This window comes from Odocoileus virginianus, chromosome 2, assembly GCF_023699985.2.
Source record: "Odocoileus virginianus isolate 20LAN1187 ecotype Illinois chromosome 2, Ovbor_1.2, whole genome shotgun sequence".
Taxonomy (NCBI): domain Eukaryota; kingdom Metazoa; phylum Chordata; class Mammalia; order Artiodactyla; family Cervidae; genus Odocoileus; species Odocoileus virginianus.
The window spans coordinates 14,790,413-14,805,641 of record NC_069675.1 but is presented as its reverse complement, the minus strand read 5'-3'; the positions used below and the strand labels follow the sequence as shown (position 1 = coordinate 14,805,641).

Genomic DNA, 15,229 nt, shown 5'->3' with positions numbered 1-15,229 from the left:
CGCTGGCTACCCTACGCCGTGCTCGCGATGTACCTTGGAATGGACCATCAGCAGCTACAGGTAAGGTGTGCGACACTACTATGTAATTATTCCACTTAGAGAAGTGTTCTCTCTTGAAAGGAGTAACTAGTACTGGGTAAAAGAATAAAATTCCCATTTTCTGTATGTGGAAAAACATTTCAGTGGGGAAAATCATATTCAAATTGCTGGAAAGAAACAGAATAGGGTAAAGGTTGGTGAGAAGAAATTTGTAAGACATAATCATAGAGATTAGTCATATTTTCATAAAACACACAATTCAGCACGTATAAAAGATGAAAATAATTCTAAGAAAAAGTGGAAAACATTTACTGCTTGGCTTATTACTGGCAGAAGCTATCAATTCTAACCAAAAAGTTTCAGTGAAATTTACCATGGATTACTAATGGAGAAGACCCACTCCTTCCAGAGAACTGAAAACATTTGCCACCTTCAATCAGGAAGTTTGTCAGGTTTTTTTCTCACTTGTTTTTCTCTGAGTGTAAACAGAAGTTATTCATCACTTTGTGGACTAAAGTAGGATATCTGGGAATACTTCATTCCTGATGCAATGGAGGGTAATGAACACATCTCTTTTAATTATTTTTAAAACTCAGACATTTATAGCAAATATGTTATAACAACTATAAATGGGTTATAACCTTTAAAACTTGTGAATCACTATTTTGTATACCTAAAATTTATATTTTATACATCAACTATACAACTCAGGCATTTAATAGCTTCAGTATTTTAGGCTAAAATATGTGGTGATTATATATTTTAGGCATAAACTGCCCTTTATATTAAGTATATGAATTAGGTATGCATATCCCATTAAATATACATAAAAGACTTAAAAAAATATATTTATAGCTACTAAATATAGAGCCAGAACACATAAATGGTGGGATCTAAAATGTACCTTTTCATTATATTTTCTATTATTCTATCCAGCTATTAAAATGATAAAATATTCTTTGAAGTTCTACTAAAATGCATTTATTTTCCATCATTTTCCACCACCTTCAACACAGTAAAAGAGAAATGCAGACTGAAAAATTATGCAACAAATGCAAGTATAATAAATTTACTTTCTATTTCACTACACAGTTCAAAGATATCTTTCTTAGGGATTTGTTTCACAATTTTTGTTTACCTCTACACCAAGAGATTTTCTAAGAAAATAGGTACTCTTGTCATCATTATAGCAAAAGATGTAAAGAAATAAGAAGAGGAAGAAGAAACTTCAGAATCTGTCTTGACCATGTTAGGATTATTGGGAGAGTACTTAGAAGGTGAAAGTCGCTCAGTTGGGTCCAACTCTTTGTGACACATGGACGATAGCCTGCCAGGCTCCTCTAGCCATGGTATTCTCCAGGCAACACTGAATGGGCTGCCATTCTCTTCTCCATGGTATCTTCCTGACCTGGGGATCAAATCGAGGTCTCCCACGCAATAGCACTTAACCTCTCGGTAACTGTTTTTATGTATATCTTTATCACACTCAGACAAGTCTCTTTCACAGGCTACATTCAAGACAAACTACAGCTTAAAAAAAAATTGTTTTTAAGGATAACCTTTAAAAGAATATTTCCAGAAAATTATAACATTCCAGGGTAACTGTCTGGCCCGTAGGGGAACATCCAGGGTAAGTGCCTTATTCCAGGCACAGCAGTGAATATATGGATGACAAAGATTTACTTCTGGATGCCAGAAAACATACAAGATACAGTAACTGAAATAAGACGTAAAACCAATGATGCAACATTTTTCTAAAACTACATATTGAATATCATTTTCATTCAAATTGCTTTTACATTTATGTTCACTTTAAGTTTCTAATAATCTCCTAATACAGGAAAGGGAATTTTTTCAACATGGGAAAGCTGACCAGCAAAATATATAGGAAAATAAAGTTTTATTCAGCATCAATAAATGCTGAACATTTTCAACATCATTGTCTTCCTTCGGATATACACTGAAAATCTCAAAAGAAATGCACAGTTTATATTAATCCATTAGTAGGTAAGCAGTACTTACTACTAGAGAAAATAAATACTAACTACCTAGAAAAACATCTTGTTTTTTTCTGATGTTTTTCAGCATATGCTGATTTTATTTCTCTGATCAACTTCAGAAATACAAAATGAGAGGCCCACCTAAAGTATAAAAACCTCAATACAATCTAGGAATGTAACATTTGTTTATGGAATGTTCATTTGAGTAGACACGAAAACTAATGTGAGAATTAAAAAACAAATTATTCAAATATTTAATTAAGTTATCCTTAAATTATTTCTCTGTAAAATAAAAATCCTTTTAAGTGACTGAATACCAAAACTTAATCCATAACTATACGCAATCAATATCCCTACAAGTAACATGACTAGCATGCATATCTTAAGGATAACCATGGAAAAGTAGTTACAGTTCCAACTATATATTTATTCCTATGTAACTTTTTAGCATTCTTGCCTGGGAAATCCCATGAACACAGGATTCTGGCAGGCTACAGTCCATGGGGTCACAAAAGAGATGGACATGACTTAGTGACCAACAACCTTAGTAATAATTTTTGGATTTAAAGAATGCGGTCATATTTAACACATTTGCATAGCAACAAAATTAACTTATTCTCTCATAAAATTAATTTAAATACTGAATTTTAGAGGAAATAACCTAAGATAAGATACAGTAACTTTTAATCCAGTGTGAGGAAAATCAGATGGTATAACAAAGTCTTCTGTAATGGGTTTTGTTGCATTACACCTAATTACAGAGCTACCAAACCAATAAAATGAAAATGATGAAATTTTAATACTAGCACATACCATCACTCAGCCAAGACAATCGGCCAAATTAGGAGATACTTTATAAACCTCCCAATTTAAAAAGGTCTGTGCTTCTTCTCATTTCGACCTTCCTCTAACATGTGAGGTCTACTCATTTTTCTTTCCTGTACTGATAAAAATCTATTTATATCATTTTAAAAATCTGAAAATATGTGAGTTTAGTAATAATGGCTATTTTATGACTAAAGACTTAAAACTTGGGCAACTGAATAAATTTCTCTTGATTTCATTTGCCCCTTCCTATTATGACACTATGTAACAAAAACTAAAAAGGCAAAGATTTTGTAACACTTGATAACATTCCTGGAGTGTTCTACTATATTCTACTATATTAGTGGCAAGTAATTTAATGTGCTGAGTGGTGCTGTTGTCTAAAAAAAGGAACATCTCATTTTCCAAAATGCGAGTGAGAAAGATGAGGGTGAGGGACTCTAACATTTCACCTGCTATTTCTCTTTTTCACATACTATAAAGTATTTCTTACTTAACTTATATGCAGATTACATCATGAAAAGTGCTGGACCGGATGAAGCACAAGCTGGAATCAAGATTGCAGGGAAAAATATCAATAACCTCAAATATGCAAATGGCACCACTCTTATGGCAGAAAGTGAAGAATAGAACTAAAGAGCCTCTTGATGAAAGTGAAAGAGTAGAGCGAAAAAAGTGGCTTAAAACTCAACAATCAGAAAGCTAAGATCATGGCATCTGGTCCCATCACTTCACGGCACACAGATGGGGAAACAATGGAAACAGTGAGACTTTATTTTTGGGGACTCCAAAATAACTGCAGATGGTGACTGCAGCCATGAAATTAAAAGACGCTTGTTCGTTGGAAGAAAACCTATGATCAACCTAGACAGCATATTAAAAAGCAGAGACATTACTTTGCCAACAAAGGTCCATCTAGTCAAAGCTTTGGTTTTTCCAGTACTCATGTAAGGATGTGAGTTGGACTATAAAGAAAGCTGAGCGCCCAAGAACTGATGCTTTTGAATCGTGGTGTTGGAGAAGACTCTTGAGAGTCCCCTGCACTGCAAGCAGATCCAACCAGTCTATCCTAAAGGAAATCAGTCTTGAATATTCACTGGAAGGACTGATGGTGAAGCTGAAACTCCAATCCTTTGGCCACCTGATGCCAACAACTGACTCATCTGAAAAGACCCTGATGTTGGGAATGATTGAAGGCGGGAGACAAGGGGATGGCAGAGGATGAGAGCGTTGGATGGCATCACCAACTCAATGGACATGGGTGTGAATAAGCTCCGGGACTTGATGATGGACAGGGAAGCCTGGCATGCTGCAGTCCATGGGGTCGCAGAGTCAGACAGAACTGAGCGACTCAACTGAACTGAGCTGAGCTCAAAGTATTTCTGGCAATGAAACGAGATCGCCATCTAGTGGCCAGTGGTGTAACTGATGGCTTACTCAATAGCTTGCATATATATAAACAGCAGCTCGAGGAAAAATGGTCCTTGTATATAACTGTTTACAAGCAATTTTCAAATTAACATGGCTTCAACAAAATGAAGTCAGAATATGGGGAGGGAGAAACTAAAATGAACACATACTTCATATGAGGATCTTCGTATCTAGTAAAAAAAATCTCATAAAAATAACTACTTTCTCTCTTTAGAGGCTTTTATCATTCCTTTAAAAAATGATACTAGAGATAAAAGAGCCTAATACAAACATACAAATCACTTTTTGTTTCAGTTACCCACTTTAAAGCTGTGGCTTCAAATTTACTGTTTTATAATTTTTCTAACAACTATTTTATAGATTCAGCTTTTGGAATTTAGTTCTTTGAAGGTAAAATCTGAACAAATCCTACTTAAAAAGTTACTAAATCTGTTACATATAGTTGACCAGCACAAGGTTGTTACTGAGCATTTGTTAGCCTCTCCCTCATTCACTTCTTGTGTTTTGTGAAACCTTTTGTTTCTTTGGGCCGGGCGGGGCTCCTAAAAAGCAATTAAGAGGTCAAAGCCACATCTCAAAGGCTAAGAGGGAACATAAAGTGCTATGTTTTGAGGAGAAAATTTAAAAAAAAAATCTTAGATCATTTGAAAAGTGGCATGTTGCCTGCCAGAGTGAACTGGTAAGGTTGATAAGAATACACTGAACATTCACAGAATAAAGCAGAAAGATTTTGGTTTTGGTGGAGGGTCCTGGAAACAATTTCCAAGGGCTAACTATAGTTCAGTGTGACTCCTGAAATAGCCCATTACATTAGGCTTGTGTTTTTGTATACTACATGCTAGCAACATGAGCGAGCCATTTCTTGAATACAATGCCTTAAACAAAATTATTAGCACTGCTCTCACACTTAAAAAACAATTTGCTGGATACGCTATAAAATAGTCTACAAAACGTCATCAATATCACGAAAGACAAAGAAAGTTGGTAAAGGTTCCAGATTAAAGGAGAACAAAGATATGACAATTAAATGAAATAAAAGGTTCTATATTGGATGCTCATCCTTATCCCAAATCCCCAAATGGTCAAAAATAATATTCTACAGACCAATGACAAAATCAGAAAATGGACTTTAGACTAATTTTATAAAATAAAAATTTTACTAAGTTTCAAGAAGCTATTTGTTCAGATTTTAAAATGTCACATTAAAAATTAATATTTTAATCAAAATTGGTAATTTACATAAGCAGTAAAGCTATATTTTCCTGAAATAAATAATTTGTATTTAGAATATTATAAGTGGGCATACTTAAATAATACACCTTGCTTGTCAAAACTACAGATCAGAACTTCAAACTACCGAACAACTGCACTCATATCACAGGCTAGCAAAGTAATGTTCAAATTCTCCAAGCCAGGCTTCCACAGTACAGGAACCGAGAAATTCCAGGTGTTCAAGCTGAATTTAGAAAAGGCAGAGGAACCAGAGATCAAATTGCCAACATCTGCTGGATCATCAAAAAAGCGAGAGAGTTCCAGAAAAACATCTATTTCTGCTTTATTGACTACGCCAAAGCCTTTGATTGTGTGGATCACAACTGTGGAAAATTTTTATAGAGATGGGAATACCAGACCATTTGACCTGCCTCCTGAGAAATCTGCATGCAGCTCAAGAAGCAACAGTTAGAACTAGACATGGAACACAGACCAGTTCCAAATCGGGAAAGGAGTACATCAAGGCTGCATACTGTCACCCTGCTTACTGAACTTATATGCAGAGTACATCATGAGAAATGCCAGGCTGGATGAAGCACAGCTGGAATCAAGATTGCAGGATGAAATATCAATAACCTCAGATATGCAGATGACACCACCCTTATGGCAGAAAGCAAAGAGCTAAAGAGCCTCTTGATGAAAGTGAAAGAGGAGAGTGAAAAAGTTGGCTTAAAACTCAACATTCAGAAAACTAAGATCATGGCATCCAGTCCAATCACTTCATGGCAAATAGATGGGGAAAGAGTAACAGACTATTTAGGGGGTTCCAAAATCACTGCAGATGGTGACTGCAGCCATGAAAATAAAAGATGCTTGCTACATGGAAGAAAACCTATGATCAACCTAGACAGCAAATTAAAAAGCAGAGATATTACTTTGCCAACAAAGGTCCATCTAGTCAAAACTATGGTTTTACCAGCAGTCATGTATGGATGTGAGAGGTGGACTATAAAGAAAGCTGAGAGCCAAAGAATTGATGCTTTTGAACTGTGGAGTTGGAGAGTCCCTTGGACTGCAAGGAGAACTAACCAGTCTATCCTAAAGGAAATCAGTCCTGAATGTTCATTGGAAGGACTGATGCTGAAGTTGAAACTTCTTTGGCCACCTGATGCAAAGAATTGACTCACTGGAAAAGACCTCAATGCTGGGAAAGGCTGAAGGCAGGAGGAGAAGGGGAGGGCAGAGGATGAGATGGCTGGATGGCATCACTGACTCGATGGACATAAACTCTGGGAGCTGGTGATGGACAGGGAAGCCTGGTGTGCTGCAGTCCATGGGGTTGCAGACAGGACTGAGTGATGGAACTGAACTGATGGATCAGAATATATCCCAAACTCCAAAAAATTTTCTTTGATTACTAAAAACATAATTTAAGAGGTGTTCTGACAATTATCTGATGACATAGTTAACTTAGTATATTATTTTATGTTTATCTTAAAATCTAAATTTCAAAATTATTTTTGCAACCACATTCAAGTATAAATCTATCAATTAAAATTATACCACTGGACACAGTACCAGATTCAAGCATATATCTAAACTTTGGACAAAGAAATTTCTTTATTCTGGGATAATAATCATAAAGGAAAGGCAAACATTAAATTTCTAAAATAGTTCCAAGACAAGAATATTTAAGTGGCTATAATTCCATATATTTACCATAATCACAGCTTATTTATTAAAATACATACTTACCAGAAAGTGCACCTACTTGAATAGATTATTTTAAACAATAAGAGTAATACCAGATTTCCCTTTGACTCTAAATCATGAAGATAAAAGCCCAGTGTTACACAAAGACTGAATTTCAGAACAAGACAAAATTAAAAACTTTTGAGAGGTCATACAGTTTGAAAGTGAAAGTATTAATATTTTAACAATGTGGAATCAGATAAAGAGAAACCTTGTCTTACTCTGTTCTGTTTTCCTAAATGATTTAATATCAAATTTTGGCACCGATCTGAAGTACTTTAGTGTTTACAGCTCTAAATGTTTTACTTTATCAAAGAATACATTGTACATTTGATATCTATTTTTTCAAAAGAGACAAATCTAATGTATCAAACATCTCAATCTTAAAAAACCAATTTAATATAACACCAATATTTTTATAGGAAGTTTGAGGTAGGCTGAGAAATGGTGTGTGTTTTTTGTTAGTTTTTTAATTTTTGCTGCACCCGGAGGTTTGTGGGATCTTAGTTCCCCTACCAGGGATCGAACCCACACTCCTTGCATTGGGATGAGCAGGGTTTAACCACTGGACTGCCAGGGAAGTCCCAGAAATAGTATGTTTGGAAGCACAATAATTTTTTGAAGGTGAAGAATAGTGGCAGTAATCCCTTCTCAAATACATTTTCCATCCATCTAATTGCATTTAAATTGCTACCAACCATCAAAACAGACTACTTCAAGATTCATTCCCATTGCTTCCCTTACCTATTCTTCCTTAATAATCTAACTGAATTTGTGTCTATTTTCATGAGTAAGAATATGAATAAAAGCAAATACAAGAAGAGGAGCAGGTAGTTTAAAAAAGTGAGCAAACAAACATCTAGGTTAAAATAAAGAGATGCCAACTGCTTATTTTTCTTGGCAATACCTGTATGTCACTGAGAGTCTAAATAAAACATAAACTTTTTATTCTACTTAAGAAAAGGATACATTTCTTGGAAAATAATTCCACAACCAAGGAAATAAAAAAGCAATTTCAGTTGATAATCAGTTGAATACTGGCAAAATATCTACCTAAAGTGCTTTCATAGTTGAATTTGTAAAAACTAATATTCATTGTCAAGTATCTACAGACTTGTATAGTTTATCTATCTGCCTTTCTTCAAAAAACTACTGTCTGCAATTCTAATGTTTAAGAAAAACGTTAAAAACACACAGAAATTCAATTAACCAGGTTTGGATCACAGTATTGTAATGAAGCTGCTAGCCTTTACCCTATCATCTTCAGTTATAGGTTATTAAAAGAAAAAGTGATATTTTATCATTATAACTTTAATGATAAAGTAAGTGAACAAAAGTACTCATCCACTAAGATACTGTAAAGCACTAGTTACAATGTGATTTACCTGAGTCATTTCGTAGATACGATGACATGGCAGGGATGAGGCAGGATTGACTAAGCAGCTCTAGAAGCACAGAAGGGAGGGCATTACTGTTCTGTCCTCTACTCTCGTGAGATGACTGAGCTTCTCCATTCACAGCACCACTTGCAGGATTTATGTAACTTGCAAGAACCTAAAAATAAAAATCCAAGGATTTAAAACTGAGTCTTAGCTTCACAAATTTAAAATCCCATATTTTATGTTAGATGTTCAATCTGAATACGAAGAGTATATATTTTCAACTCAATCAATGCTTCATACTACAGGTTTTAAAAATGAGAGTTTTTTTTCCTTTACATTTTCAAAAGAGGATATGTTTCTCATGATGATGTTCAGTGCTATGACCAGACATATAGAAGCAATCCACCTAAGAACATGAACTTAAAAGCTTAGTTGCAACTTTGAGATTATTTATTTTACTGAGTAGGTTTAATTTATAGTTAAGGGTGATGAGATCTTAGAAGTCTATATGAGAATAAGCTTATCCTAGAACTGCAAAAATAGTGCTCAAAGACTTAAATAATGCTTGGAAAAACAGAAAACAAAACCCTAATTTTAGTCAATTAGCTGATACAGGAACAAAAGCTAATCTTTAAGAGCCTACTCTTCTCATTCTGCATTAAAAACTTTATAAACTAGTTCACTTTGCCCAATTCTAGAAAACGCAATACAATGTGAGAAACAAACATGTAAATAGATTTTTTTTTAAAAAAGAGAGTGTCCAGATATAGTAGTTTAGATGAGAAGTGGACAGGAGGAAAGCAGATATGGTACATTCCTGTTATTGGACAACACCTTTGTCACTTTCCTCTCAGTGAAGAGGCTAAGAGGGAAGAATTCAGAGTTGCAAGCACTGAAGAGCAATCTTTATCTAGTACCTTAAATGTACTGAGGGCAGGGAGAAAGTTTTTTCATTTTAAAAATGAACTTTATAAAAAGTAGCTGAGGATAAGGCCAATAAAACTTAAAAATAAAAAAATAAAATAAAATAAAACTTAAAACTCAACACAGACACACACAAAAAGATGAACTACTATCGCTGACAGTATCAACTGTACAGATATACCTGCAGGAGACAGGTAACATGTTCCTCTTCCAGCCGCTGTTTGGTTAAGGCCTGCTCCACGTCCCATCCGGAAGCTGTAGAGCCTGTTCCAAAGCCAGTCCCTTTGGCCCAGTAGAGCTGCTGTTCCTCTGTTGACGTAGGGTTATGAGAGCTTGATACCTGCGGCTTGTAACCAAAAGAAAAGAATTATTACTATTTGCTTTTATCTATCCTCAAATTACCAGCAGAAATTTAAATTGTTTAGCTGCTATGGAAAATAGTTTGGCAATGCCTTAAAAAACTAAGCAAAGAATTACAAGACCCAGCAATTCCACTCCTAGGTATATATCCAAAGGGGAAAAAAACAAACAAACTGATACTCAAATATATTCCACTAATGTTCATAGCAAGACCATTGACAATAGTCAAAAAGTCAGCCCAAAAGCCCATCAATGGTTATATGGATAAATAAACAAACTGTGGCATATATATACAATGGACTATTATTCAGCCATAACAAATAACTAAGCACTGATTCACGCTACGTGGATGAGTCTCAAAAACAATATGCTAATTCAAAGCAGACAAGACAATGTTACAAAGGTAACATATTGTATGATTTCATTTTTATGAAATATCCAGAGTGCATAGAGCGGCATGCAAAGTGGTAGTTATCAAGGTTAGGGGAAGGGAAAAATGCTTCTATTTAAGAATAAATATAAGAAATTTTTATCAGTATTTAAAATAATCTATCAGGAATGATTGAGTAAAGCATCTAAGGGCCTAAAGAGTCAATGACTCAAAGTTAAGCAGAGAAAGCAGAGAGAGGAGAGGAGAGACATGAGCCAGATCTTCTCAGACGACTCTAATGGTATCATGTGTTTCCAATCATAGCAAGAATGTCTGCTTTTATTTCTAGAAGGAGTACTTTCCAATTTCTTTTTTGTTCAGAATATGATGTGCAGAAAAATTCCTTTTGGAGATAGAGGACATATTAAAAACGTGAATGTTGTAGAGAAAGAAAAAAAGAAGACTGAGAACCACTGGTTTATTAATATAACCTCAAACTCAGTAAAGGTCAATTCTTATTATGATTACTGTTGACTATAAAATTAATTCTGTAATAAGAATCCTCCTTTAAAGAATTTTCATTAAAATATTTGCATTTAAGTATTAATTTCAAGGGTACTCTGCAAGTATTTTAATAGGAACATTTCAAGAAAGAATATTATGTACAAACAATACTTTCATAAATTGATCTGGAGAGTTGGATGAATCTATGACTGAATAATTCCATCTTTCACATTTTATAAAATAAAATGTTAAACAAATCATGAAAATTTCATTACCATACATTTACCACTAGAATAATTAGGGTTATTGATAAAAACAGCTATTCATTTTTTATAAATGTAAAGTATAACATATTTACAGAAAGAACACAAAACAAGTATGTAAAACTTGATGAGTTGAAAACAACTCTACCATGCAGGTCAAGAATTAAACCACTGCATGCAAGAAATTGCCCTTGCTCCCTCACACTCTCACTCCTCTACAAAACTAATTATAATCCTGATTTTTATACTCATGACTTCCTTTCTTTTCTTTATAACTTTACCACCTAAACATGAAACTCTACTCGCTATAACTTATTTTTATTTTTAACATTACGTAAGTGGAATCATGATGTACATATTCCTTTATATCTAGCTTGTTAGCTGTGACTATAAAACTCACCAGTTCTATTATATGTAGTTGGCTATAGCTCTTTACTTTCATTACCTTCTAGCATTCTATTGCATAATAGACTACAGCTTATTTGCCCACTCTACTGTTTTTACATTACTTATGGTGGGACAATTTTGAAATCTTACACATTGTGACTGATGTGTACTCAATGTATTAAAGATTTTCACTTGTACTTCTCTGGTAACTAAAGCAACAGATGACCCTTTCACATTTATTGAATATTTAGATAGCCTCTTCTGATGAAGCACCCACTCAAGCTTTTCATCTGGTATTTTTCTATCTCATTGTCGGCTTTTTCCTTTGGGAAATTTTTTTAATAATTACATTTAATTATTTTTAATTGAAGGATAACTGCTTTACAATATTGTGTCGGTTTCTGCCAAACATCAACATGAATCAGCCACAGATATACATGTGTCCCCTCCCTCTTAAACCTCTCTCCCACCTCCCTTCCCATCCCACTCTTCCAGGTTGTTACAGAAACTTGGTTTGAGCTCCTCTGGGAAATTCTGGAAGCTCTTTAAATATTCTGGATGTAAGTCCTTTATCAGAGACACACAAATACAGCCTCCCACTCTGCGACTTGCGCTTCTACTCTCTTAAGCAGTGGAACTGATCGATCATAAAGGTATCTCTTACTTTTTTTGGTAAAATGGTATTGTTACATGTTATATATACTATATACATTTAGATTCACCATCCAGTTAGAATTAATGTTTGCATTTAGAGCACAGTAGGGTCTGCAGATTCGTTTTTGTTCCATATGAGTATCTAACTGATCCTATCACCATATTGTCCCATAGTCACCTTTGTCATAGTATCAGAAACCTCTATATATGTAGATGTCTCTATTGTCTGCAGGGCTTCAATCTAACCTTCTGTAAATACCATAGCTTAATAATAAGTTTCAAAATATGAGACTACTATATATACTGTTCTTATTTGAAAATGTTCTGGCTATCCTTGACCCTTTGAGTTTCTGAATGAATTTTACAATCAGCTTGTCAATTTCCACCTAAATAAACCTGGAGTTCCATCAAACTTAAGAATCAATTTGGTGGGACTTCCCTGGTCCAGTGGTTAAGACTCCACACTCCCAATGCAGGAGCGATGGGTCCTATCTCTAGTCAGGGAACTAAGATACCACATGCTTTTAAGCTGAGCAAAAAAAAAGAAAAAGAATCAGTTTGGGAAGAAATACTAATGAAATGGTGTATTTTCTACTTCATGAGAGGTAAACATGGACAGAGACCTCAGTTTATTAAAGTCTAATTAATAAATACCTGTTTACAAAGTTTTATATATTTTATGATGAGAGGTCTTACATAGATTTTTCATGTTTATTTCTCAATATTTCCTATTTTTGATGCTATTCTAAAGGACATCTTTAAAAAGTTCATTTTATGTTTGTTGCTGGTATACAGAAATGACTTATTTTTATATACTGAAACTGGAAATTATATCCTCATTAAACTCACTTAGGCCATTATTCATTTGTAGAATTTCTATAAATACAATCAAATCATCTCAAAACAATCAGGGTTCTTTCTTTCTTTCTTTCTTATTGCTTTTGTCTTACTATACTGACTAGAACCTTACTGTACTGACTAGACCCTTCAAAAAGGAAAAGGGATCACAGTATAAACTCAGTGTAACCTGGTAAATGAAAAAGCTTATTAGGCTATAACATCTTTTTTGCTTAAGTAGATGGATTAACTTAAGGCTTTCTGAAAGAATCTAAGAAAGAAGAGAACAATTCATTTTATCCTCTTTTAAATAACCACTTTGTTTGTTTGTTTTAGGGGCAAAAAAAAAAAAATCAAAACAAAACAAACTGCGCCCCTCTCCCCCAGCCTCTGAAGTACTAATTACTTCAGAAAAAACTATGCCTGTACTCCATGAATCTAACAATTTTTCATGATTTAAAGAATTAAAACTGAACCTACCTCTGTTTGATTGAGACTAGAGTTTGGAACTCGTGGGGCATGGTGGCTCAGAGCAGAGAGACAGACAAGAATGAGGTGGAGTGCCCCAATTTCCAAAGCCATCCTCCGAAGCAGCACACCATCATCTGTTGTCAAAGGCGTAGTGCTAAACAGGCTCCGAAGGACATGGAAAGGCAGGGTTGGGAGCACATTGGCTGATGGAGATTGCAAGATATGACCTAGATTAAAAGAAGAGAACACAAAATTAAAAAATATTTAAAAACACAATAAGAAACAACACAGAAGCTCACAAATTTATAATGACAATATAAAATTTTATCATTATATTTATTAAAAAGTGACAAAACAATACCATAAATGAAATTAAATACTTAATATTTAAGAATAAAGTGTCTAAAAAGACATCAAATATATAAACTCCAAAAGAAAGTTGAAATATACTCATATGATACTTGTTATAGACTATGTCAAAATTATTATAATCTAAAATTTAAACTAAAAACTAACAACTAAAACAGCAGCATAAACACTTCCTTACAAGAGTATGAAAGTCTTGCCCTGGAAGTAGTTTCAACCATGAATGCAAGAGTTAAACAATTTTGTTTTGTTTGCAATAAAGTTTTCCACTATGTTCTAGCTACAGAGTATTAAATGTAAAACAAAACAAACAAAAAAAGACTTCTACATGAATGGCAAATGAGGCAACCACGGCAAAAAGATATATCAAAATTATGTTTTTTAATAGACATTACTCTTTATTCACTATACACAGTTCGAAACGGCCTAAAGACAATTTTTTTCCTTTTCAGTTTAGGGTTATACCTACTGTCTCATAGTAAGAGTCCTAAATTACCATGGTTCTTACACTCTAGCTACTTAAAAAAATCAGCTCAAGCCTTTAGAAATTTCTGATCTATTAAAATAAGTATACATAATTTCTATCTGAATAAACAACCAGGACGTGTTTAGTATATGGACACTGTAATTTAATAACAGTTATGAACATATTTAAAATTATGCCAACATTTTTGAAGAATTCCATCAATATGAAAACACACACAAAAAACTACATACACAATACTCAGTAGCTTCCAAGTTAAAGGATTCATGAATAAATTCATATAGGATTCATGAATAAACTCATTATTGCATTATATGTACTTTGTTGTACAGGGTTTAAGACTGCATACTTTCTAAACAGCATGTGAAAGACATCACCTCTGATCAAAACCACAAGATTTTAAAATAACATGAAAAAAAATTCTGATTCTCAAATGTAATGGTCATTCCCTGAAGAACTAGAGGTAAACCAAATGAAAATATACTTGCCAGGCTACATCCCTAAAATTTTTCTTTTTTTCTTCTATTAATTTCACACAACCCACCTACATTAAATTTCCTTAGTATCACTCAACACTTACTTCCTTCTCCATCATCTGTCACTCCCAAAACCAAGCGAAGAAGGCACTGGGCGTGTTTTCTCTCTTTTAGTAGCACTTCAGCATAACCCGGAAGCCGAAGAAATAATCCAAAAGCAGCCAAAGAATGGGCAGGTATGGGAGACATGGTCTGTACTGCTGACTTGATAGGTGGGGGTTCAGCCGCAATGGTTTCTGGTGCTTCGTAAACTAATTCCCCTGATTGTTCAATAGTCACCCATTCAAACTGATCACTATCCTTTGGTTTTTCCTGAGTAGTAGACGTTACAACCGGAGCACTCACCTAAAGTAAAAACAATTTTGTTTGGCTATTTGTATGTCTCAACATCAGGTTCAAAGTAAAGACTTGAATTCACATGATCTCTTTAAA

General features: G+C 34.3%; 1 protein-coding gene across 10 annotated transcripts in view; it reads right to left on the bottom strand.

Annotated features, from left to right (window-relative positions):
• The window catches only part of BIRC6 (baculoviral IAP repeat containing 6), a 210,646-nt gene that overhangs the window by 46,574 nt on the left and 148,843 nt on the right, over positions 1-15,229 (bottom strand). For all 10 annotated transcript variants that reach the window (XR_011491208.1, XR_011491210.1, XM_070476650.1 and 7 more), the window contains 4 exons: positions 14,842-15,142; positions 13,421-13,638; positions 9,747-9,911; positions 8,645-8,813 (listed from right to left, as the gene is read on the bottom strand). Coding sequence is in view for 8 of the 10 variants with exons in the window: in XM_070476650.1 (XP_070332751.1) it covers positions 8,645-8,813; positions 9,747-9,911; positions 13,421-13,638; positions 14,842-15,142 (853 nt within the window). In the remaining 2 variants the exon portion in view is untranslated. The remainder of the gene's footprint in view (positions 1-8,644; positions 8,814-9,746; positions 9,912-13,420; positions 13,639-14,841; positions 15,143-15,229) is intronic.